Source organism: Dothidotthia symphoricarpi (assembly GCF_010015815.1).
Source record: "Dothidotthia symphoricarpi CBS 119687 unplaced genomic scaffold P153scaffold_9, whole genome shotgun sequence".
Lineage (NCBI taxonomy): Eukaryota > Fungi > Ascomycota > Dothideomycetes > Pleosporales > Dothidotthiaceae > Dothidotthia > Dothidotthia symphoricarpi.
Window position 1 is genome coordinate 761,946 of NW_022985016.1, and position 23,208 is coordinate 785,153.

General features: G+C 53.8%; 10 protein-coding genes across 10 annotated transcripts; 6 read left to right on the forward strand and 4 right to left on the reverse strand.

The window, feature by feature from the left end:
* Positions 1-317: 317 nt before the first annotated feature.
* Positions 318-2,874, forward strand: P153DRAFT_290361 (AAA-domain-containing protein; the record flags this gene model as incomplete). The annotated part of the gene is made up of 3 exons (XM_033663710.1): positions 318-395; positions 459-2,559; positions 2,654-2,874. 3 exons carry the CDS (start codon positions 318-320, stop codon positions 2,872-2,874), a joined length of 2,400 nt encoding a protein of 799 aa, XP_033524335.1.
* A 250-nt stretch (positions 2,875-3,124) lies between these two features.
* On the forward strand, positions 3,125-3,978 carry P153DRAFT_385181 (TBPIP-domain-containing protein; the record flags this gene model as incomplete). Its single annotated transcript, XM_033670405.1, has 4 exons — positions 3,125-3,197; positions 3,265-3,330; positions 3,496-3,524; positions 3,574-3,978. The coding sequence occupies 4 exons, from the start codon at positions 3,125-3,127 to the stop codon at positions 3,976-3,978; spliced, it is 573 nt and encodes a 190-aa protein (XP_033524336.1).
* Positions 3,979-4,694: 716 nt separating this feature from the next.
* Positions 4,695-8,081, reverse strand: P153DRAFT_290448 (MED14-domain-containing protein; the record flags this gene model as incomplete). Its single annotated transcript, XM_033663714.1, has 2 exons — positions 4,695-7,937; positions 8,004-8,081. 2 exons carry the CDS (start codon positions 8,079-8,081, stop codon positions 4,695-4,697), a joined length of 3,321 nt encoding a protein of 1,106 aa, XP_033524337.1.
* A 770-nt stretch (positions 8,082-8,851) lies between these two features.
* On the forward strand, positions 8,852-11,311 carry P153DRAFT_366446 (MFS general substrate transporter). Its single transcript, XM_033668056.1, has 3 exons — positions 8,852-9,263; positions 9,443-11,011; positions 11,072-11,311. Exons 1-3 carry the CDS (start codon positions 9,024-9,026, stop codon positions 11,303-11,305), a joined length of 2,043 nt encoding a protein of 680 aa, XP_033524338.1. The 5' UTR covers positions 8,852-9,023; the 3' UTR covers positions 11,306-11,311.
* A 272-nt stretch (positions 11,312-11,583) lies between these two features.
* On the reverse strand, positions 11,584-12,569 carry P153DRAFT_227815 (uncharacterized protein). Its single transcript, XM_033662670.1, has one exon. The coding sequence runs from the start codon at positions 12,360-12,362 to the stop codon at positions 11,862-11,864; it is 501 nt and encodes a 166-aa protein (XP_033524339.1). The 5' UTR covers positions 12,363-12,569; the 3' UTR covers positions 11,584-11,861.
* P153DRAFT_290469 (uncharacterized protein) lies at positions 12,414-13,006 on the reverse strand (the record flags this gene model as incomplete). Its single annotated transcript, XM_033663715.1, has 2 exons — positions 12,414-12,781; positions 12,835-13,006. 2 exons carry the CDS (start codon positions 13,004-13,006, stop codon positions 12,414-12,416), a joined length of 540 nt encoding a protein of 179 aa, XP_033524340.1.
* A 319-nt stretch (positions 13,007-13,325) lies between these two features.
* P153DRAFT_356622 (exonuclease-like protein) lies at positions 13,326-15,594 on the forward strand (the record flags this gene model as incomplete). The annotated part of the gene is made up of 3 exons (XM_033666663.1): positions 13,326-13,338; positions 13,387-13,534; positions 13,584-15,594. 3 exons carry the CDS (start codon positions 13,326-13,328, stop codon positions 15,592-15,594), a joined length of 2,172 nt encoding a protein of 723 aa, XP_033524341.1.
* A 170-nt stretch (positions 15,595-15,764) lies between these two features.
* Positions 15,765-16,712, forward strand: P153DRAFT_227840 (uncharacterized protein). The gene has a single exon (XM_033662671.1). The coding sequence runs from the start codon at positions 15,936-15,938 to the stop codon at positions 16,479-16,481; it is 546 nt and encodes a 181-aa protein (XP_033524342.1). The 5' UTR covers positions 15,765-15,935; the 3' UTR covers positions 16,482-16,712.
* Positions 16,559-18,267, reverse strand: P153DRAFT_396294 (uncharacterized protein). Its single transcript, XM_033671468.1, has one exon. The coding sequence runs from the start codon at positions 18,063-18,065 to the stop codon at positions 16,683-16,685; it is 1,383 nt and encodes a 460-aa protein (XP_033524343.1). The 5' UTR covers positions 18,066-18,267; the 3' UTR covers positions 16,559-16,682.
* Positions 18,268-18,387: 120 nt separating this feature from the next.
* Positions 18,388-23,165, forward strand: P153DRAFT_396295 (uncharacterized protein; the record flags this gene model as incomplete). Its single annotated transcript, XM_033671469.1, has 6 exons — positions 18,388-18,903; positions 19,060-19,848; positions 20,211-20,454; positions 20,609-21,201; positions 21,269-22,345; positions 22,404-23,165. The coding sequence occupies exons 1-6, from the start codon at positions 18,778-18,780 to the stop codon at positions 23,163-23,165; spliced, it is 3,591 nt and encodes a 1,196-aa protein (XP_033524344.1). The 5' UTR covers positions 18,388-18,777.
* Between the last annotated feature and the right edge of the window lie 43 nt (positions 23,166-23,208).

Here is a 23,208-nt window from a genome sequence, read left to right on the forward strand (position 1 = left end):
AACATGCACATGCCCAGATCATTCCTCGCAAAATGGCTGGTCATGTTAGAGAATATTCCGAGCCGATCTTTGCATCGTGGTTCGGTATTTAGAAACGCAAGTGGCTGGGAAGTGCAGCAGCAGTGGTATGCGTTGCGCCTGGTCACAGCCTCCAACGACCAGAATGGAAGTGGCAGACCTACTACGTCACTGGGCTGGTGCATACGATACAGACAGAGCCTCAACAGCTTAACCTTCTCACGAGCTATCTTCCATTTTCAACGTCCGACACATGAAGTTATAAACACGGCGCACGCACTGCACTCGCTTTCTCAATCATGCGTGGCAATACGACACAAAAAGCGTACGACGAGGCTTTCCTCGCCTGCTCAACAGCCGTGTACTTTGAAGGCCAGGTCGGTCCCCTGTCCGCCGGACGAAGCCGCATTCGGTCTATACAACTAACAGATAAAATACAGAATAACGAACAAGAAGCTTTACGCTCATGGAAGTCTGCCCTTGACCAAATCAACTACCATAACGCCCGCCGCAATCCCGCTACCTATCGCCCTGCGTCGTCGACAGAGAAAGCGCTCATAGAGTCGCTACGTCAGCTGGAAGCACAGTGCAGGGAGCGCGTAGATCTGCTGGAAACTCTGAAGAAAAGCCGTGCAGAGTCGAAAGAAAGCCTCGTGTCGCCCTACCCAGACCTGAACGCGCCCACTCCGCCGCCCCACGGCGTCGCATCAAGCTCCAGCGAAAACGATGCATCTTCAGGTTGGATGGGTGGAGGAACGATACCCCCGGTAGACTATGGCGACCTCTCCAGACCCCCGCCTCTTCCACGCCGTCCTGTCATGACATCACGCAAGAGCTCGGTCATTGAGTCAAAGCGTGTAAGTAGTTTGACGCAAACTATGAGCGCGACCATGCTATCCCCAGGACCAGCAGATGGGGAGAAAACATCGCGCACACCGTCGCCTGAAAAAAAGAGTAGGATGTTGCGGACTCTGAGGCCTGGAAGAGAAGGCAAGCCAGCCGCTTCGAGGATGCCGAGCTCTCTTAGGTCGCGCCCTGAGGCTTCGAAGGCAGCTACTCAAGCATGGGGCGTCAGCACTCCACCAAGTTTCAGCAGACCCAGTCTGGGTGTTCCCAAACCATCTGTGACGTCGTTGAACAATCAATCTCGTTCATCTTTGGAGATGCCTCATTCCGCACTGGAGAGTGAGAGGCCTTCCACAGAATCTTCAATATCTTCGATCCCAGACTCGCACCAAAAGCAAGCACCTTTATATGTCCGAGCTGGAGAGGGTATAGCGTCTACATCACACACAGCTCCACACCCAAGCAGTAGGAGCGACCTTGACAATGCTAAACCCCCAGTCACCGAAAGAACAGCGCCACCACACGTCCCTCGCAAATCTGTAGAACCGAGTCGGCTACAGGCCGCTCAAATGCCATCGTATCGGAAGGAGTATCCCGCAAATGCGCCGGATCCACGCCTTCTTGCGCAGTCTGCAGCTGCTCGATCATACAGCGATTATGGAGCCGACAAGCATGGGTCATCACGAGAAGCAAACACGCCACGAAAACTGGTTCCTTTGCAGCAGCCCGCGACCAACAACCCACGAGCGCGAAATGCGAGAAGGCAGGAGCGATCTGAGCCAGTCGCTTTGGAAGAAGATGAGGATACGACAGAGTCACACTCGCCTCCACATCGAAAGGGTAGGGCTAGAGGAGATTCGATACGCGCAAATCTACCGCCTGCACCTACACCAGAGTCAACCGATTCTGACCAGGAGGCTGAAGAATCTGACGATTGGAAGCGGCGTACAAATGACATCTTGAAGAACCTCCCTCGTGGTGTCGACAAACAAGCCGCCCAACAGATCCTGAACGAAATAGTGATTCAGGGAGACGAAGTACATTGGGATGATGTGGCTGGACTAGAGATTGCCAAATCTGCACTCAAAGAGACAGTGGTATACCCATTTTTGAGGCCAGACTTATTCATGGGTCTCCGAGAACCAGCAAGGGGCATGCTCTTGTTCGGACCTCCCGGCACAGGAAAGACGATGCTAGCCAGAGCCGTGGCGACAGAGTCCAAATCTACTTTCTTTGCGATCTCTGCAAGCAGTCTTACCTCAAAGTTTCTCGGCGAATCTGAGAAACTTGTTCGCGCACTTTTTCAGCTCGCGAAGTTGCTGGCTCCTTCGATCATCTTCGTCGACGAAATCGACTCTCTCCTTTCCTCGCGCTCAGGCTCCTCCGAACATGAAGCCACACGCCGCATCAAGACCGAGTTTCTCATCCAGTGGTCAGACTTGCAAAAGGCTGCAGCTGGAAGGGAGATGAGCGAAAAGGATAAAGAGAAGGGTGATGCAACCAGGGTACTTGTGCTAGCAGCGACGAATCTACCCTGGGCCATTGACGAAGCAGCGAGGCGGAGATTTGTGAGAAGACAGTACATTCCATTGCCGGAGGATTGGGTTAGGAAGCAGCAGGTTAAGCGGTTGATGAGTCACCAGAAACACGAGCTGACTGATGAGGATATGGATCAGTTGGTTATGCTCACTGAAGGTACGTTAATACTAGAGCGCACTAGCCTCAGCTTCTTTCTACGATGACATGTTCGTTTCAACACTTTGAAGAGTAAGTGCTGACAGTATGGTAGGTTTCTCTGGCTCTGATATCACGGCACTCGCTAAAGACGCTGCAATGGGACCCCTACGTTCACTGGGCGAGAAACTGCTACACATGACGATGGACGAGATTCGACCCATGCGATTTGAGGATTTCCAGGCTAGTTTGCAGACTATCAGACCGTCCGTGAGCAAGCAAGGACTACAGCAGTTTGAAGACTGGTCGAGGGAGTTCGGAGAACGTGGAGGCTGAATGATGGACGGGCTTTATGCATCTGGCGAAGTTGGATAACAGCGCTTCAGAAGCACCAAGAAACATCATTAATCTAGTGACTTTGTTTCGATATCAACAAGTGTGGTTTGGAGTTCCGAGTGACTGCACCTGCCGTGTGTGGGTGGCTCCTTCCTTCCTCACTCGAACTGGGTTGACTAGTTTCCGTTTACAAAACATCTACCCCAACACTGAACCGCTCCACACCTCACACACTCTCTCATTCTACACGATGGCGCCACGAAAGAAAACCGAAGAGAAGGCCTCGGGCAATGAGGCTGCGGACATGATTCTGCACTACTTGCGTGCGTTGCTCATCTAGCAGAAGGCATTGAAGATCATCTTCACTCTTCTCGTGCTGATCGCTTCCAGACATGCAAAACCGGCCATACTCCGCTCTCGAAATCTCTGCCAATCTGCACAACAAGGTGACGAAGAGTACAAGTTCCATAAGCTCTGCTTGCATGCCAGTGACTAACAACACAACAGCCGCCGCAGCCAAAATCCTGAAGGACCTGCACGAACAGAAGCAGATCGAAGGACGGCCAGCGGGCGAGTAACATCCCTCACATATTTGCCTCACCACGACTGACTCCCAACCAGGGAAGCAAATCGTCTACCACGCTCTCCAGGTTGCATCCACCCCCCTTCATCCACCCCCTTCCCGACTAACCCCACCAGGACGCATCCGACTCATGCACGCCCGAACAACTCGCCGCCCTCGACACCCAAATCAGCGACCTTCGCGCCCAAACCTCCGTCCTCGTCGCCGCCACTAAATCTCTACGCTGCACCCTCGCGTCGCTCAACTCCACGCTCAGCACCGCTAGTCTGGTCGCTGACGTGCAGGCGCTCGACACAGAGAAGATGAAAATTCTAGCGCGCCTCGACGGCTTGAAGGCAGGCAAGGCGAAGAAGGTGACGCAGCAGGAGCGCGAGGAGGTCGAGAGGGAGTGGATCAAGTGCGGTAGGGTGGCACGGATGAGGGAGAAGATCGCGGTGGGTATGTGGCGGTTTATTGAGGAGTCTGTGCCTGATAGGGAGAGGCAGGAGGAGCTTAGGGAGAGTATGGGGTTGGATGAGTAGGGTGGGTTGTTGTGTGGTGGTGGGTTGCAGCTTGTTTTGAGCGTGTATGGAGGGGATGTGATGGGCTGGTATGTTCCGGGTGATGTGATGGTTTCTCGAGGAAGGGACAAGGGGGAAATGTACCCGAATGTATGGCACGTTACACAATGACGAAGCAAATGCATTTGTATCGTCAATATTGTCCTTTTGCCTCCCAAACCTCCCCAGTTCCCCACCGCTTAATCTACATCGCCCCCAACCCACCAATATACTACACCCCTTTCCCCCTTCCTTTTCCCCAAAACCGATCGAATACATTCATACAGGAAGAGACTCCCCACGCCAGCGCAAGAAAACAAGCAAGCAAACAAGCATACCAGGCAACCCAAAGCAAAAGAGACCAATGGTATCCCCTTTCCGACCCATACGCAGGTAGGTAAGTAAGCAAGCAAATAAGTAAGTAAGTAGAACAACGCGACCGACCGACCGACCGACCAACCGACCGACGGCATAAATAAAAACCCCCCCTTCCCTTTCCATCCCATCCCATCCCCCCTAGCGCGATCCCGAGAAGAAGAAGAAAAAAAGATAATAGATAGCTGGCAAAAAACCTCAGATGGGAATCAAGTACAAGTTTGTGGGATTTCGGAACACGGGACAGGACGGGACAGGACGGGGCATATGATGTGATGTGATGTGATATTTGGAAATATACATTGTCCAGATTCGACTTCCTCTCAGTCAATCTCAATAACGTCCTGCTTATTGAGGGGCATGCCTCGATTCGTGCTCTGTCTGCGCTGGAGCTGTGAGGTTCTCGCGTTCTGGTGTTGTTGCTGCTGTTGTTGCTGGATACGAATACCCTGCTGTGAGAGTTGTCGTGCGTGGACCTGCATTGAGTGCGGACGTCCTTGCTGTTGTTGCTGTTGCTGTTGCTGCTGTTGATGTTGATGTTGTTGCAGTCTCTGCTGCAGCTGGATATGATTCTGGCTCTGATTCATACTGGCGATTTGCTGCGCGAGAGCCTGCGGGGGAGGATTGGCTGGGGCGTGCACGGGGGCAGGAGCTTCGAGGGGAGGGGGAGCCTTGTAGCCGCCTTCCATGCTACATGATAGGACGACGGTGTGTAGTTTCCTCAGCGCGTCGGGCACGGCGTCGAGGTCGGCGATGATGCCGTTGCGGGTGCCGAACCAGCGGTTGCCTTTTGTGGTGAAGAGTTTCTTCAGGCTTGCTTGGAGCGTGTCGAGGCGGCGGTGGTTGTGTGCGCGCTCGGGGCTGGGTCGGAGGTCTGGCGCGCGTTTGATTGTGTCCTCGATGAACCAGTATACTTTGTCGTGCTTTGGTTGGAGGCGTATGTCGAAGGTGCAGAGCGGGTTTTCGTAGGTCAGGCGGTACTTGAAGAGGCTGTGCGTGTGGACTGCGGGGTTGCGGGCGTTGCCTGGTGTCTGTGTTTCCAAGTGGCGGAGCACGGAGAGGAGGGAGCGGGTTAGGAGGAGGGTGGTGCAGAAGCGATCCAGACCGTTGCTGTCGCCGAAGTACATGTCTGGTAGTGAAGGGCTGCGCTCGTTTATGAGTTCGGTGAGGAGGTTGTGAACGCGATGGGCGGGGTTTTTTTCGGACATTTCGATGCGGATTTCCTTGTCTGAAGCGAAGTTTACGGCGGCGACGTGTGGCAAGATGCCGTATTGGAATTGCACTTTTTGCAACGACGACGAGCCAAGCTTCATTTCCCTTCTTTGAAGTGTGGCTGCAAAGGAACGGAGACGGTTGACGTCGCGGAGTCGTGCTCGTAGCTCGCCGAGTATGTCTGTGCCAAAGGGTGTGGATAGGAGAATCTTGAATGTTCCATCTTCTGAGAAGCTGAAGTTGCTTTGTTGTGCAGTGGCCATGAGCTTCTGCATGTCTGCAGCAACAGCCTTGACCATCCTGCCGGCGGCTATGTGCCAGACACTGCGACCCTCGGATTTCAAGCCTTCGCAGGTGACCGCGATGTTTGATTCGAGCCATGGGTCTTGCCCGGGTTTTGTTGTGAGCAGATCGGAGGTCTCGAGGTACAAGGTCCAATTTCGAACGATGCGTTGCGTGTCGGGACCAAACTCTTGCAGGCTGAATGACTTCCCCTCCTTTTCAAGCTGGCGAGCTGTGACGCGGAACGAAAGCAGTTGCACAGCGACTCTCTCCAGACTAGCCAGCGTGCTGCGGTTGATTGGCAACGAGCTACCGTCTGGCCTATTCAACTTGATCTGCTCAGCATACTCAATCGAGGTACCACTAGAACTGAGCTTGGTGATCCACCACGATTCGCCAGAGGAGTCTATCACGACTGCCAAGGCCCAGCTTTGCGACCATCCCTGAGGCCAGTAGAGCGCATATTGGAGAACGTCCAGCTTGACGGCCGCTTTTACCGCGTCCGCATGCAAAGACTGTCTCGTTACAAGCTGCCATCCGAGTTGTTGCGCGTATCGCTGGACCAAGTCCCGGAGCGTCTGGGCAAGCATTTGAGTAAGTATTTTGCCAATCTGTGCTGGTTCTCTGCCTTGGTTGAGGGCATATTCTGCTCTCGCTGACAAAGCCGTGGCTGGTCGCAAGATGTAACTTCCTGTCACTGGTTCTATGGACAACGTCGTTGAATTGGTATCGGTTCCTAGAGTGGTCTTGAGCATGCAATCCGCAGGCTCTGTATCTGACAAACATGCTTGAATGGTCATCTTGGAATTGAGATGTTCTCGTATCGATCGGAGACCATCGCCAACGTGAAGTGCAATGACACGCTTGAGGATCCGCTCTATAGACAGATCTCTCCAGTCAAGTTTGAGATCAGCGTTGTGGACTTCTTTGCCTTGGCGAAACCAGCGCGCGGTCAACGAAGGGATTGGTGGTCCTCGCCACGACACCTTGCCGTTCTTCGGTCTGTTGCTCGAGACGCCAATCTCGATCCAATTCTTCTTGCCAGGTCTATCGACCCAGTACTGCACGACGAGCTGGCGATGTACGGGCTCGACTTTGAGCGAACCTGCCCATCCAGAGCGAAGAAGTCCCATTGTCTGTGACCGAAGAACAGAGATTTTGTGTGTAAGAATAAAGTTGTGAAGATAGTCGAACAAACCACTCAGGCCATGCTCCCTCAGGCGAGTGTCCGCTTCCAGCTTGAGATGGTAGAAGAAGCGGCTACCGACTGTAATGGATGGCGCTGGTGAAAACAGCAACCGCAGATCAATGAAGAACCACTGGTCTGACGCGTCTTCTACAAAAGAGACAATGTCGAATTCCATCTCATTCTCTATGACGAAAGTGACCCGTCCAGATTCTATCCGCCAGTTTCGGAGGTGTCGTGGGAGGGTCTCGTGCACGTTCATTCGTATGGAAAGCGAAGTATTCATGTAGCGTAAGAGCTTGAGCGCCTTCTCCGAGGATATTGGTTCGGGTTGGATGTAGTCCAGGGTTGGCATCCACGAAGCTTTCCCAGTGGATAAAATCTCCAAAGCCGTTCTGATATCAGGATTGTTCTGTCTCGCATGGTTGGAGAGCTTTTTGATTTCCTCCATCTGCGCATCCACGTTGTTCATGTGTGTGGTCTGCTCCACAGCCCAGGCAAAGACATCGATGAGTTTTGCAACATCGACAGCGGATTTCTTGCCCCACTCGGTGAGGACGAGCAGCTTGATGAACTTTGCTCTGTTCTCTTGGGCGAATCGCATAAGGAGCAACTTCTTGTGTCTGTTCGCTTCAACATTTTGCTGACCCATTCCGTTTGTTAATGCGCCGTTCAGCTGCTGGGCAAGCGGCATGTCGGCCATTTTCTGGAGCACCTCGCTTAGGTCGTTGTAGCATTCTTGCGATATTCGCATCAACAGCGTGGAGAGGGGGTGGTAGAGGTCGACGGGGACGTGTGCGATCTCAGGCGGGAGGTCCAAGAAGTGGTCGTGCGCTGGGCCTGATGGCGCTGAGACGGCCATGACAGCACCGTTGGTGTTGGAGTCCTTCGAAGGGCCAGCAGCCGCTCCAGCCGGGGTGTCTCGTCGAACATCATCCCGCTCGCCGTTGACCATCCTGCCGTCATGGTTGCGCTTCTTGCTCTCGCCATCTCTTGAAGCCGGTGGCACGGCTGGCGCGCTCTGGTTCATGCTGAGAATGCCTGGCATAGTCCGTCCACCAGGCAGCAGCCCACCGGCGCGCTCGCCGCTCACGTCGTCGACACGTGCCTATTCCCGTGGTCGGTCCAGATGTGCGCGAGTGGTGGTGTCGGGTGCAGTGCGGTGGGTTCGTCGTCGAGTAGGAGTGCGGGAGCGTCGCGAAAAGGCGTGCTTGGTTGGACAGGTGGGAAGAGGGCGGTCGGTCGAGTGTGACGGGCGCGTGAAAGGGGACGCAACAGGTGAAGGAGGGTGCCAGTGGGTCGCCGACTATCGCATGTCGGGGCGGATAGGACGCTGATCAGGGTGGATAGCAGCACAAGTCGCGCTCGTTGGGTGGGCGGGAGCGGAAATACGTGTGGGCGTGGGCGTGGGCGTGGGTGGAGGTCGTTGGTGTTGGAGCATGCATTGTTGGGCGAGCCTTTGCTGGACTGACGTTGCGGCCTTGGCGCCCGTATAAGCCGTCCAGCCCTGCGTCTACCGCCATCACCCACACCGAGAGGCGCGAGTCGCGTTCGCCGCGCAGCTGCAGCCGCCTGTCACTTTCCTGCGCCGAGTCGAGGGCAGCTGGGCCTTCTTCTCCTTTTGCGCGGTGCATAATGCTCCACGTCAAGACCGAGGCGCGCCCGTCGCCTCGGCCAACCACGACAAAACTCGCCCACAGCGCATCACTTGCATACCGTAGTTTCGGGCAGGGCTCGATTCTGACTAGACTCGCCATATCAGATGGTCGGGTCACGCCTCTATCACCACCCAAGCACTTCGACCCATGCATAGTCCCCAACGCTCCACCCTCCTGCTCTGCCCGCTCATAGACACTGCGCTCCTGCCCCATCTTGAACTCTGACACACTAAACGTGCACCCGCTGTGTCCTCAGCCGCCATGTTTCAGTCGCCGTGACGCAAGCTACCCGTTGCCTATTAGAGCCCGCCCGCATGACGCCTCGCCAGGACTTTCCACCGCCGCCATCGCGGCCGTACCTTCCGCGCAATGTTTCCAAGCTCTCCATCTTGTCCCCTGCCCGCTCCAACGAGGCAGACGATGAGCGCAGTCTGTCTGACCACAGCTCCGATATGGATTCCACCTCATCGCGGCCTCACTATGAAGACGAGGACACCAGCTTGACCAGCAACATCGAGCTGGCCGGCTTCTACATGTATGGATGGGCTGCAGAGGTACATACTCCTTTGCCTGCTCACCGACTCTCCTCAACATGATGTCTTCTTAACCGTCTCTTACAACCATCTCCTTCAAGCTCTTGAAATCATTCTCGTCGTCACGCGCCTACCCTACCCTCAAACAACCACATCGCCATGCACTCGGCAGCTACACTACCCCAGGCTAACTCCCCCAGGTCTTTGTGGTATGCGGTATTGGCTCCTTCATCCCCGTCACTCTCGAGCAGCTTGCCCGCGAGAATGGCGTCCTCCTCTCTGACCGCCTTACACCATGCAAAGCCTCGTTGCCTACCGTTTCCCCTTCGTCCCTCACCACGCTGTTCAACCCACATGCAGACAAAGGCCAGTGCGTCGTGTACATCCTCGGCCTTGAGATCAACACGGCCAGCTTCGCAATGTACACGTTCAGCATCTCGGTCCTGATACAAGCTCTCCTCATAATCAGCATGAGCGGCGCAGCAGACCACGGCAGATTCAGAAAGACGTTTCTCCTGTGGTTCGCCTTTGCAGGTAGCACGGCAACTATGCTCTTCATTGGCGTTGTACCGCGGATATACATTCTGGGAGCAGTTCTGGCCATCGTCGCCAATACCTGCTTCGGCGCGAGCTTCGTTTTGCTGAATAGCTTCCTGCCACTGCTAGTGAGGTTCCATCCCACCGTTAAATACGCAGATTCCAGCGCAGAGAACTCGTCTGTGGAGGAGGACGAAGACGAGGACGTGGAAGATTTTGACCAAGACGAGGAGTCGGATGATGGCCGAATCGCACGAAGAGCACATTACGCAAATGATCTGTCGCGCCACGATGATATTCCTGACGAAGTCGCCGACGCGACAACTGCACTTCTACCAAACCTCCGTTCGGCCGCCGATCTCACCATCCCACGCCCAAAGAGTCGCGCCGCGCCGTCGCCAGAACTGGCTCTCTCGACAAAGATATCATCGTATGGCATTGCAATTGGATACATTGCCGCGCTGCTTGTGCAAACAATCTCCATCGTAGTCGTCATTGCATTCAAATCGTCAAACTTGGGTCTGCGCGTCGTCCTCTTCATCATCGGAGCATGGTGGGCGATATTCACTCTCCCCGCAGCCCAATGGCTTCGTGCTCGTCCAGGGCCTCCCCTATCCATTGGGAGCAGCACATCCAAAATTGGCACCGCCTTCGCCTACTTCAAGTACTCATGGAACTCACTCGCGCGCACCGCAACCCACGCAAGACATCTCAAAGACGTGCTCCTCTTCCTCGCAGCCTGGTTCCTACTATCCGACTCCATCGCCACAGTAAGCGGCACAGCAGTCCTGTTCGCAAAAACCACCCTGGGAATGTCCTACGCCATGCTCGCCCTGATCAATGTAATCGCCACCGTCTTCGGCGTCCTGGGCGCTTTCCTCTGGTCCCGCCTCGCCCACTTCTTCCGCCTCACACCCACCCAAACAATCATGCTCTGCATCGCCCTCTTCGAAGTAATCCCCCTCTACGGCCTGCTAGGCTACCTCCCCCCCATCCGCCGCCTGGGCTACCTAGGCCTACAACAGCAGTGGGAAATGTACCCCCTCGGCGCGGTATACGGCTTCGTCCTCGGCGGCCTAAGCAGCTACTGCCGCGCCCTATTCGGCGAGCTGATCCCCCCCGGCCACGAAGCAGCGTTCTACGCTCTCTACGCCATCACAGATAAAGGCAGCAGCGTCTTCGGCCCCGCTATCGTCGGCGCTATCACAGACGCGTGTGGAGAGATTAGACCCGTATGTCCCCTCCCCCCCCGCCTTCCATGTAAAGAAAAACCCCGCTAATAGATATAACAGGCCTTCTGGTTCCTCGCCCTCCTAATCGGCCTCCCCTTCCCCATTATGCTGCTCGTTGACGTCGACCGCGGCCGTAGAGAGGGCGTCGCGCTCGCGCATAAGCTGGAGAAAATGGCTAGTTGTAGACGACAGCTCGATGCGGGGGATGATGGCGCGGCGGATGAGCAGGATGATAATCTTTCCGATGAGGTTACGGAGGACTTGCAGCGGAGTTTTTCGTATCAGCGCTCTTGAGGGGGGGGGGGGTGGTGGTGCCTCGTTTTTATTATTTTTTTTTAGATGGGTGGCGTGTTTGGTGATGTGTTGTGCTGTGCTGCGTAGATACCTTTTTATGTTATGGGTGCTTGGGTTTGGCGTTTTGGGTTGGGTTGGATGTGGTAATGTTTCGTGTGAGGGCGGATTGTGGGGTTAATGATGTGGGATGTTTTGTTGTGAGTGTGGACTGGGGTGTCTATTATTTATATTGAACTAAGTCGGTGCTATATGCCATGCTCGAAATTTCAACTATTCGCCTTATCATCTTATTGCTATTGGGAGTTTGGATGTGGCTTGTGGAAGCAGGCGGACTATACACGCTTCGTCTGGTGAATGACTAAGTTGGGATGATTTGCGAAAACCAAGAGTGACATGAACATGCAAAACAAGGGGATTTTAATTTTAGTTGATAATCACCTCAGTCACAGTTCAAAAGAGATATGCAGCAGTAATTCATTTATACTACTTGCATATAGCCTCCTCCCTATCACATTCGCTTCTTTCCTGTCCCGTTACACGTATCTGTCATATCTCGTCAGTACCAGTATTTCACATAGTTGTGACGAAAAAGATTGGCATGTATGGGGTGTCTCAGAAGGAAGGCAACGGAAAATATCCACATGGTTTTGCGCTCTCGGTGGTATAAATGATTTACATCCGAAAGTGTTACATCATCGAAAATGGGGTGGGTGGAGGGTGTGGGAGGACTTACTTTGACTTTTGTTGTTTGCTTGAGAGATGTATTCATTCTCTCGCTCTGTCTGTGGGTCTCTGAGGAGATTGCTTCGTCTTCGACGGTTGTTTGATACGACGTGGTTTGCGGTACGACATGTTGATACGAAGTCGACTGTGATCTGCACGTAATGTATGGCACTGTCATCGAAGGCAAGTCGCACGAGCTTTGGTAGATCGAAGCAACCTTCTTAGCTTGTATCTCGAAAGTGTCGCCGGGAGGGTTTAACAAGGCGAGATTACGTGCAGATTGCCTTACTCTGGCGTCATATGCGTGGAGACGGCCGTGTGTTTTGCGTGTCATCAGTTCACTGGAAGTAAATGCTTCTGACTGTGCGCCAGGAGCACCAAGTGTTCAAGACATGCCTTTTGGAGGGAAGGTAGAGTCCTTCTTGAAGCTTTCCTTTGAGATCCTAGCGAATTTGAGCGTAGCCAAGCTAGACCATTGACCGTTCCACTCTTTGAGCTTCTTCAGGTTGTCGGCATCCTCGAGGTCGGGCACCCAGAAGCCGGAGGCGTATTCGTTCTGTTCTGTGGCCTGGTTCTGCTCCAGAAGCGTTTGGCGTGTGCTTGGTGGTCGTCCTGCGCGGCGCTCTTCCTTGAGTTTGGCTACTTCCTCGTCATCGCGACCTAGGTAGTCTTCGATCATAGCCTGGATGTCTGAGATACTGAGTGGTGAATCATGCTCTGTTGTGTAGGACTGAAAGGACTTGATCCTTAGTACTGTAGAAGGTTAGTCGACTGTGTATGCGAATCTTTCCTAACATCACACATACAGTAATGACGATTCTGCTTCGTTCGCAAGGTTGAGAGCCGGTTGAGCTTGTCATCCCTGGCACTCGCCGCCTGCAGACGTTGCGTGTTTCGACTTCCCTCGTGCAAGGCTGCATTCGGGCCCTTTTTCTTCGAGATTTGCTTCTGCACTTTGCCCAGGCGGTTGCTCACCATCTTGTTCGTGGTGGTGTTGCAGTTGTGGGATCCTCGCGTAGGAAAATTTCAAGTGTCGAGGTTGGTCAGAGCTTCTTTCAATGACGCTAGAAGACACGCTAAGATCGCGCGTTCCTGGCACCTCGCGTTACGCTACGAATGCTCTACTGCATCGAGAACAGTACCCCGTTGTATTCGTCTTCTAATATCTGCATCTTCTTTTGCCAGTTGTGAGGATCTTTTCTGCCACCGTTTTAGTAACTCTGATCCATTATGGTATAACGGCAGCTGCCAAGGAGCCACTGCCTGCGCCTGACGCGTGAGTGGCGAGGGGTACAAGATGGGCATTTCCGGTGTGTATGCTGTTACCATATTGCCAATTAAGGCTAACCGTTGGACAGGCCTCCTACCGTTGCTCAAGTCGATCCACCAGCCATGTAATCTCAAGAAGTTTGCAGGCAAGACACTAGGCGTGGATGCCTATGGCTGGCTACACCGAGGCACGGCTGCCTGTGCTATCGAGTTGGCGCTGGACAAGCCCACCACCAAGTACGTTTCCACAGGACCAATACAAACCCATAGGCTTACAAATTTCAAGATACATCGACTTTTGTATGGGTCGTGTTCGCATGCTCATCCACTTCGGGATTACACCTTATCTAATCTTCGATGGAGGCAGCCTACCGAGCAAGGCTGGCACCGAGAAAGATAGACGAGAAAGGCGGAAAGAGGGCAAGAGGCTGGGACAGGAACTGCTGAAGGTTGGCAAGACTGCACAGGCTCATCTGGAACTGCAAAAGTCCGTCGATGTCACCCCGGAAATGGCGCAGAGGTTGATTGAGGAACTGAGGCTCAACAACATACAGTACATTGTCGCACCGTACGAAGCCGACCCCCAGATGATTTACTTGGAACGCCAGGGTATCGTCGACGGCATCCTGTCTGAGGACTCCGATCTTCTGGTCTTCGGCGCCAAATGTTTGATCACCAAGCTTGACAAGTACGGAGACTGCGTCGAGATCAGCCGAAATCGCTTCACATCCTGTAAAGAAATCAGCTTTGTGGGTTGGTCTGATGCCGACTTCAGATGGATGGCAATTCTCAGTGGTTGTGATTATCTACCTGGCATTGGCGGGCTGGGCTTGAAGACCGCTCATCGCATGCTGCGAAAGCACAAGACCGTTGATCGTCTCGTCAAAGCTGCACAGTTTGACGGAAAGTTGAAGGTTCCTGCTGGCTTCCTTGCAGCGTTCGATCAAGCGGAGAAGACGTTTTTGTACCAATGGGTGTTTTGTCCGGTTGCGAATCAACTGGTCAACTTGACCCCTCTTGCAGATGGACTCAATGTCACCGACATGCCGTTCATAGGGGAGGAGGTACCAGCACATCTCGCTATGGGCGTAGCTCGGGGCAACCTGAACCCATATACCAAACTACCTTTCACGGTCGCTGGTAAAGCTAAATCGAGTGGCAATCCTCTAGCTCCGTCACGGAGGGTCTCTTCCAATGTCCAAACTCCAGACCCGAAAGGCTCGAAGACGATAAATTCCTTCTTCAAGCCGAAGCGAACACCCTTGGCCGAGTTGGACCCGAACATCTTTACCCCGTCTCCAAGTCAGCAAGTGCTGCTTGAACAACAACGAAACAATAATGGATGGGCAGCAGTTCCCACTCCACGCTCGAGCATACAACGAGCTCCAGTCCCTAGTACTGGGCCACAAGCTCTCAGACGAGTCGTTACCGACTCAAGTGTAGGCAGACGATCTGTTCCAAATCCGTCTAAGAGACAACGGCTTTGCTCTGATACTGCTACCAACACACCAGCCCCTGGCGGCGAGGGTATTGTGCGCAGTCAATTTTTCCCTTCCACAGTGCCGGACCCCAGTCCATCACTTCGCCAAACGAAGAACAGTAGAAGGCAGACGACACAGGGCTTCAGCTTGCATTCGGACGATTTGGTCGAAGATGATTTGGCGGAAGTGGCCGATCTAGAACAAGCTGCCTCGCAACCAAAGAAGAAGATGAGGATCTTTTCAGAGGATTTCCGATCAAGCATGCAAAGCGAGTCACAGTCGACGACTGCCTCAGGAAGCACGACTTGGCAGTCTCAAGAGTCTGCTGGTGCGTCCACACCCGCGACATCACAGGGCAGCCCGGAGCCCGAGTCTGTGTTCAGTGCTGGCATCTCCTCGCAGATGAAGGACTTGCGGTCCAAGTTTACATACAACGCCTCTGCACTGTCTTCAGCGAGTACGCCATGTCTTACCAAATCCACGCTGCGTAAGCTAGACATTGAAGCATCGGCGCCTTCACCCTGCCCTGTTGGCGCTGTTCTCAAGCCGCTAGAGAAGACTCCCGCTAAACCCATCCTCCCAGGAACTCCCCCTGCTGTTGATCAAGAGCTCGAACTGGAAGACTCGGCATGGTCCGCTATGGAAGCTCAAGTTGTCGTCGCTGCCAGCTCACCGCCCCCTATGACGCCCGCGAAACGGAGACGATCATCTTTGAAGGGGAGCGAGGATTTACTTGTGCCGGACAGCGAGGCTGAAAGCGAGTGTTCGCCTCGCAAACCCTTGTTCAACCTGGCGCGATTCGCTTTTGCAGGGTAGAACACATCTTGTCATCTTTTTACGGCTCATATCCTTTCAGGCAAGGCGTCACTTGGGCCGTTGGTATGAAATCAAGACAGCGACATGGCATGATGGAGTTGGATTATGGCTATCTGGATGGTCATTATCTCGCACCGGTTTTATTGTAGCATTCCTAGCGTTGAAGGCGAAGTTCCCATGCTTTTGCATCTCACATATGTATTGTTCACTTGGCAGATTACGCTCAATACCCATTCTGCGATCAAGTTGTACATGTCCACTAGTCACAGTGTTAAAGTCAGGTTAGATCGCATGTCCACAATGTCTCCCACAACACTGTCTATCCACAAAGACCCCTGAAGATGAAGTGTATGCTCACAGTGCTTCTCGCAGACAAAAGATCTGCCAACCTACAATGTCTTACCCACTCGACATGTATGCTGCGGTATAAATACGCGGTTCCTAATGTCTCAACCACATCATCACAACATATCAAACTCATCCCTTATCACCATCTTATCACCATCTTATCACCAACTCATCAACAAACAAACAACAAACCCACCAAACCCACTAAACAACAACCCAAACAAACAATGGCCACCCACATCTTCACCCCAAGAGTAATCCGCTGCGGAAAACCCACCAAACCCAGCCCCCGCACCCACAAACGCGCAAAGCCAAACCGCACCTCGTCGTTCATCAAACTACGTGCGTATCGGCGTGTGCGGGCTGCCGATGTGGCGGTTGTAGATCGGACGCATTTGTGGCGGGAGGTGAGGCGGGGGGTTGTGTATGTTGCGTATGGTGAGGTGGAGAAGGAGGGGGGGAAGAAAGCGGCGAAGAAGGCGGCGAAGAAAGCGCAAGATAAGGAGAAGACTCGGAGGTGGAATTGTCTTGGGAATTGAGCCTTGGGGGAAAGGGGATGTTTTGATTGATTTATTGCTTGGAGGTTGGGGGAGTTTTGGAGTTTTGTGGTGATTATTTTGGGATTTGCGGTATTAGACTGGGGGGTTTTATTATTATTTACTATCATTTGCTTTTTGCTCTCTTTCTCTCTCTCTCTCTTTCTCTCTGTGATGTCGTCGCATTCTGGGATAACGGCCTGCTTATTTACTGTCCGGCGGCGGCAGCATAACGACATACTCCCGCTCACTGCCCGCAAACTGCAGGATATCCTTATCCCTAAGCTCAAAGTAGCGACTAGCCTCGACTTTCTCGCCATTCAACTCCGTCCCGTTACTACTCTCAAGATCGATAATATACGGCTTGACCTTCCCCTTTTTGCTCTTAACGCCAAACTCGTCTTCGACCGTCTTTTGAATATAGCGGAACTGGATAACCGCGTGCTGCCCGCTCGAACTCGGATGCTCAAGCACATAATCGACAACCTCCTGCGAGCGGCCCAACAACCAGCAACTCTTCTGCCCAATCTCCAGCGTATCCACGACGTCCTCGCCCTTGAAGACGAAGATGCGCCACGGCTGGGAGGGGGGCGGTTTGCGCGCCTCGGGCGGCTCGTGGTACTTGAGGGAGATCTTTGTGCCCTCGACGCGATTTGCGTGTTTGGCCAGGGCGCCCGAGGCCTTGAAGTTTGGCTTTTCCTTGTCTGGTGGGGCGCCGCCGTATTTGGTAGGCGGTTGCGCTGAGTCGTCGAGGCCGCGGAAGGAGATTTCCTGCGGGGGGAGCGGCTTCTTGGCGCGTTGGTGGGGGGAGCGCGAGGGCGAGCGGGTGCGGCGGCGGCGCTTGGGCGGGGGGGATGTCGAGGCTGAGGGGGAGCGGGCGCGTGGTTTGCGCGAGCGGTGGGGGACGGGGGATCGTGATGGGCGGGCGTCGCGGCGTCGGCGGTCTCGGGAGCGTGAGCGGTCTCTTTTGCTGCGTCGGGAGGCTGAATGGTCGCGTTTGCGGTCCTTGGGTGCGTCGCCGGAGCGGGAGCGGCTGCGATGGCGGTGCTTGTCGCGTGAATGCCCTCTCTTCTTGTCTCGTGATCTGTCCCGCGATCTATCCCTTGACCTGTCGCGTTTCCTGTCCCTCGAACGATGGCGCTGGCGGTCTTTGGAGTGCTCCCGGCGCCGATCCTTGGACCTGTCGCGCTTCCTCTCTCGTGACGAGTCTCGCGGCCTCCTGTATGGCTCTGGCGACCCTTGGCGGGTACGTATCGAGACGCTTGTCTCTGCAGGCGCATCCTTCAGCTTGCCGTCTTTCGATGCGTCTGTAGGCCTCCTCTCCTTGGACGCATTCCTGGACTTTCTCTCCCTGGACACATCTCGGGAGACACCTCTAGACACGTGTCTGGGCTTGGGCTCTCTCGACCTGCTCCTCTCCCAGCGACCTGACGGCACAGAGGGTTCCTTCCTAGTACGTTCTGGCTCTTTTTGAGAGACCCTCTCGCGACTTGGACCGCTGCTCGTCTGCGGAGCGACACTCTTCTCTCCATTCAGCTGTTGCGTCAACAGCAGCCGTGCGCTGTACGGGGAGAGGTCCCTCGCCATGTTGCGACTGCGCCTTGAGATGGACCGGGGCGGCGCTGTGCTCTTCGGCGGCAACGATGTTTCAGTTTAGGGTGATGGCGTTCGACGGCGCGTGTGGTTATGCTAGATGCGAGGTGTGCAACTACTCCTCAGACAGATGGATAGCCGTCTACAGCATGGCGACGTCGGCGTGGGTCTCGTAGCATCGGTATCAAACAAGGGCGGATCCGATGTCTAACTTTGATGTTCGCGCGTTCCCCAAGATGACAATACGATGTCCAAGCGTCAAAGCTCCACATTCCGTGAAACACACGAGCGCGTCTTTTCCTTTTCACCACCTCACTCCATCTCCCCTCCGTCACACTGGCCCCCAACAATGCAGCCTGGGGTCCGATCTATATACCTATTCTCGTATCTCGCCCCTTCGGTCTTTTGGCCCCCTTAGCTGTGCATGCATATCCGCCTAGCTACGCCCCGTAGTCCGAAACGTGATAGCCGACGAGGTGAGGAGATAGTCAAACAAATCAATATGGTATATTTGGCGCCAGAGGCACCTTTGTTTAACCTTTCCCGCCGGTGCATGCATTCTTCTTTAGTCGCCCTTTCCTCCCGCAATCCTGCTCCGTTCGCGTGGTAATTTGTCATTCTTCCTACTCATAGACCTAATTATTCAAACCTTAATGTCTTATTATTAATTTTCGTCTTCGCTTCTTGAAGACCTGTTTCCGCTGCAATGAACTCGAAAAAATTGTTTTCCCGTCGGTTGAAGCAGGAACCCTCAGAACCATACTATCGGACAGGAGGACTACTCCCCATTGATATGGGCCCAAGTAACTTCAGTAACGGCCTCGAAGAAAAGGTATGATTTGGTAGTCGGAATGTTTTGCGGTGTGCGCGAACGTGGTAGTCTAGAACGAAGCCAGTGCGCATGTTGAATCACATATAGAGAAGCCGTGCATGAGAACACCCATATTTGCATCGTGGAGCCTTACCATCTACTGACCAACTGCATCAGACCACCTCCAGCGCTGGACGACGACGCCTGCCGAACCTCAAGATCATACCCCCAGACCCCAAGCAATTCAACCTGAGTGCACTGTCATCGCAACACAATGCTGCACTGGCCAGCTCCGCATCCAACCTGAAGGCCGTCTTCAGTGACATGATTCGCTCTCCAATATCAGTCGCCATCGTCTCCCCCGACCCCAGTCTCACACATAAACCCCTTCCACCACGACCGCGATCTGTATCTCTACCACCTACTCCAGACCTACCAGCCGAACTACCTGGATCCATTCTCCTGGACAATCAGGGGTTTCCACCATGCGCAGCTCCCGAAGCCTCTATACCCACGCGTCCCGTTTGGCAGAATATCCGACGGGAGACGGATCCCACTGATAGATACACGGAGGATCTAGGAGATGTTTCTACTCTGTTGTGTCTGTTCCCCAAGCCACTCAGCCATGCAGGAAGTAGCCCTGATCTGAACAGTCCACATAGCACGCTCAAGTCAGTTCGCAGTAACAACACCCTCAACGCGAGCTTCTCTGCCAAACCTAGTCCGTTGAAAGGGAAGGCAATGCAACATTTGAACGAAACCTGCTCGCGAAAGCGCTCCCGCCAAAGCTTACTGGAGTTGTCGCTATTCACCGACAGCAAGTATTCATCATTAGCGAACGAAGATGCCAACATCAACTTAAAAGACCAACTGGATGCGAGCAAGCTTTTGCAACCATCACCGATTGCTGTAGAAAGCGTGACTTGGGGGAGCGAGGCGGGAAGTCTGGAGTTTCACCGAAGAGATGTAAGTACCATCTATTTGCACTTTAAAATCTGTCTGCCCTTTGCGCGATATCCCGCGCAAGGCTAAACCGTCCGAGATGCTTCGATATCCGTGTTACCAGCTTTGGCGCATCCTCTTCTGCCCAATGCAGCTTCAGTATCCATCCAAAGGCACACATCACACACCCCTTAGCTCGCTCCTTTATCAGGGTTGTCCTGATGCGAGGTTGGATTGTGGGCCGTGTCACTGTCACATCTCCGTACACACAAATAGCAGGGCGACTTCTGAACCCTGCATGATTCTACTCATTCCTCTGTGATGCAGTCGATTTTCGAATTTCAGAGCCTGATGATGAATACTAGACGTATACTGAACGTGAACAGTTTGGCGCGCCTACACTTACTCCTCCAATGGTTCCAAGCAAGCAAATCGAAGAACTTGTGGCCACTGTTACAACCCGAGACCAAACGATACTCACACTCCAGTCGCACTTGGGCAGTTTGAGAGCATCGCACGAGGCACATATTGCGAGCTTTGCGGAGACATATGCGGCGGAAGTGGCTTCGTTGAAAAATCATGCACGAGTGTTGGAAGAGCAATTGTTCCAACACGCTTCTGTACATCATGGTGAGCCATACCAATTCTCCCATGCTGTCTTCACCGCGCCTTCTTCCCCGCATGGTGACGGTGTAACGCGCAACTGCCCAGCCAGCTGGTTCGGTCTCTGCGCTTGCGTACACGCGTGATCAACAACAACAAAACACCAACTAACGCGCTTCAGCTCCAAGCAACGATCTCTTGTTTCTGTTCGATACTACCGCACCACCAACGCCGAGTTGTGAAAGCTCGCGTCACACTTCAAGTATCGAGTCCGCCGGCTCGATTTCGCCTGTTCAAAGCGATTTGGAAGGTCAGCAACGGTCGCTGCAACGGTCGCAACCTAGTCCTGAGATGGAGAGCCTGAAGCGCCGGTTGAGCACGTCGCGTCGACCGGATACAGCGAACCGCAATCTCCTCCCTGAGCTGAACCAGTTCAAGCAAAACAATGCCGCCTTGCAAAAGCAGATCGAGTCGTTGATGGCTAAGCTCAATGAGTCGAAGAAGAGCGAGAGAACACTTAAGGATTCGCTGCAAGATAGTGAAGACAGGTGCACCCAATGGCAAGACCAGGCAGTCAGGGCTGACAAGATCGCAAAGAGCGCCAAAGCGTTGCAGAATACTATCGATAATTTGGAGAATCGGCTTGAGATTGCAAATATCGACAAGCTGGATGCTGAGGAGCAACTTTTCAATCTGCGAGTGCAACAGTGTCCGTTCGATATTGGGACGTCGAAGCCCCGGTGCCCAGCTGTTGCAGAGGATGATCATATGAAGGTAAGTCTGAAATGTGTATTTTCGCAATGTATGCGTAGATTCCAGGCTGATATCTATGACAATATAGGATGCACACACGAGTATGAGTACTGCCTACTCGACGGGATCTCCCAGGAATTCACAAGAGCCGATAACCCTATCTGCCTTCGCCGCCCATATGGAACGACTTCAAGATGTGATCGGGCAAAAGGACGCACAGATCTCGGAGCTAGAGGGCGAGAATGAAGAATTGCGACAGAGACACAGCCAACTTGAGCAAGAGAACAATGAGACCAACCTTCGACTGGATATACAAAGCGAGCTGATTGAAAAGACGAGGCAAACGGATACACACATCGAGCAGCTACGAACCGCCATCATCGACCGCGAAGCAATCATCGGAGAGAAAGAGAAGTCAATCCGTCTGGTCGAAAGACAGCTAGAACACCACAAGCTCCTACTCGAAGCGGAGATACGAAAGCATGCTAAGATGACACTCCACGCCGCTGTCAAAGATGACCCTCTTCCTGAACTCAACATGCTTGCTGCGAAAGAAGAAGTGGACAAGTGGATCAACAAGCTCAACCAGCGCCTGAAGAAAGAGAAGCCCATGACCGAGGGACCGGTGCCAGGTAATGCGCTCGAGGCGCAAGTCGAAGACATGCGACAAGAAATCGAATTCTACGTCCGTGAAATCATCTACTACAAGCTGGACGTCAAGGGCTATAAGAGCGATATCAAAAAACTGAAGAGGGGTACTACACAATTGAACTGCTATGGAGGCAAGACTAGTGATCTTGAATCCGACACGTCGTCGCTTAGACCGGCGCCTACATCCAGTCGCTTGCGTTTCCCTGCTGCAACGTCTGATGTTGGTGGTGTGGGCGCGACATTGTCTGCTCGGCCGATTCCTCCCTTCGCCAGGGGATCGACGAACCGTCCAGTAACTCCACCATTGTCCGGATCTACCAGCAAACCAGGCCGCTTGCCAGCAGACTCCAAGAAGCCCACGGGCAAGTACAATCCCCAACCATTCGACGTCAAGACTCCTCGCACGCCGCACCGCAAAGTCGACTCCAAGACTGTGAACGACGTAGAAAATGTCGACCCTAGTATCTCTCCTCGGCCAGTCGTAAGACTGTCCCCACCATGCGGGAATCCCACAGTAAGCGGATTTACCGTGTTTTCCAGTAGCGTTGCCGTGGTCTAATGTCTTGCTCCAGCCTGCGTCGCCTGCTCGGGAGAAATCTGGCGATGTGCTGATGGACTGTGCTTTGAGTACTCTGGCCTCGAATATGAAAGTGGATGGTGTGGATGGTTCGTGTATGCGCCACGGCACGGCGGTGGAGATGATGAGTAGACCTCAAGTATTGACGACGGGTGTGAGTTCTGGGATTGAGCGACAGCAACCAGCACCAGCAGTGAGTCCGAAGAAAGTGAAAACGATACCCGCTCGCCCGCCCCGGCCACAGCACGGCCTCTTCGATACGCCCACAGCGAATCCACAGAATACAAACTCTAGACCATCCAATCCGCCCAACGAGACCGCTCGACTCGCCCTCGATCACAGCCTCCCCACTACCTCAATCCCACACACGCCCCAACCTGCCCCTGCAGCCGCAGAACCCTCCCCACCCCAGCAACCAGACCGCAAACCCAGCGCGCCGTCCACTTCCAACACGCCCTTCGTGATCGCCATGGGCTCCCCGCACAATCCCACGCTCAATCTCCTCGCTCCTGTGGCCTCGTCAATACCCGCGGCGTGCTCGATTACGAGGAATTGCGCGTTGCTGAAAAGCGCGCCTTTGCAGATGAACACGGTGTGTCCGGGGGAGTTGGGGGAAGGAGGGGGTGTGGATGAGGATGGAGTGCGTGGGAGGGAGGGGTTTAGGACGCCGAGTCGGAGGAGGAGTGGGAGTGTGGGGAGCGTTGTGACTGCGATTCGGGTATCGAGGCGGGAGAAAGATGGAGAGAAGGGCGTTTAACCAAGACGGAATAAGGGAAGACAAGGAGGACAAACAACCCTAC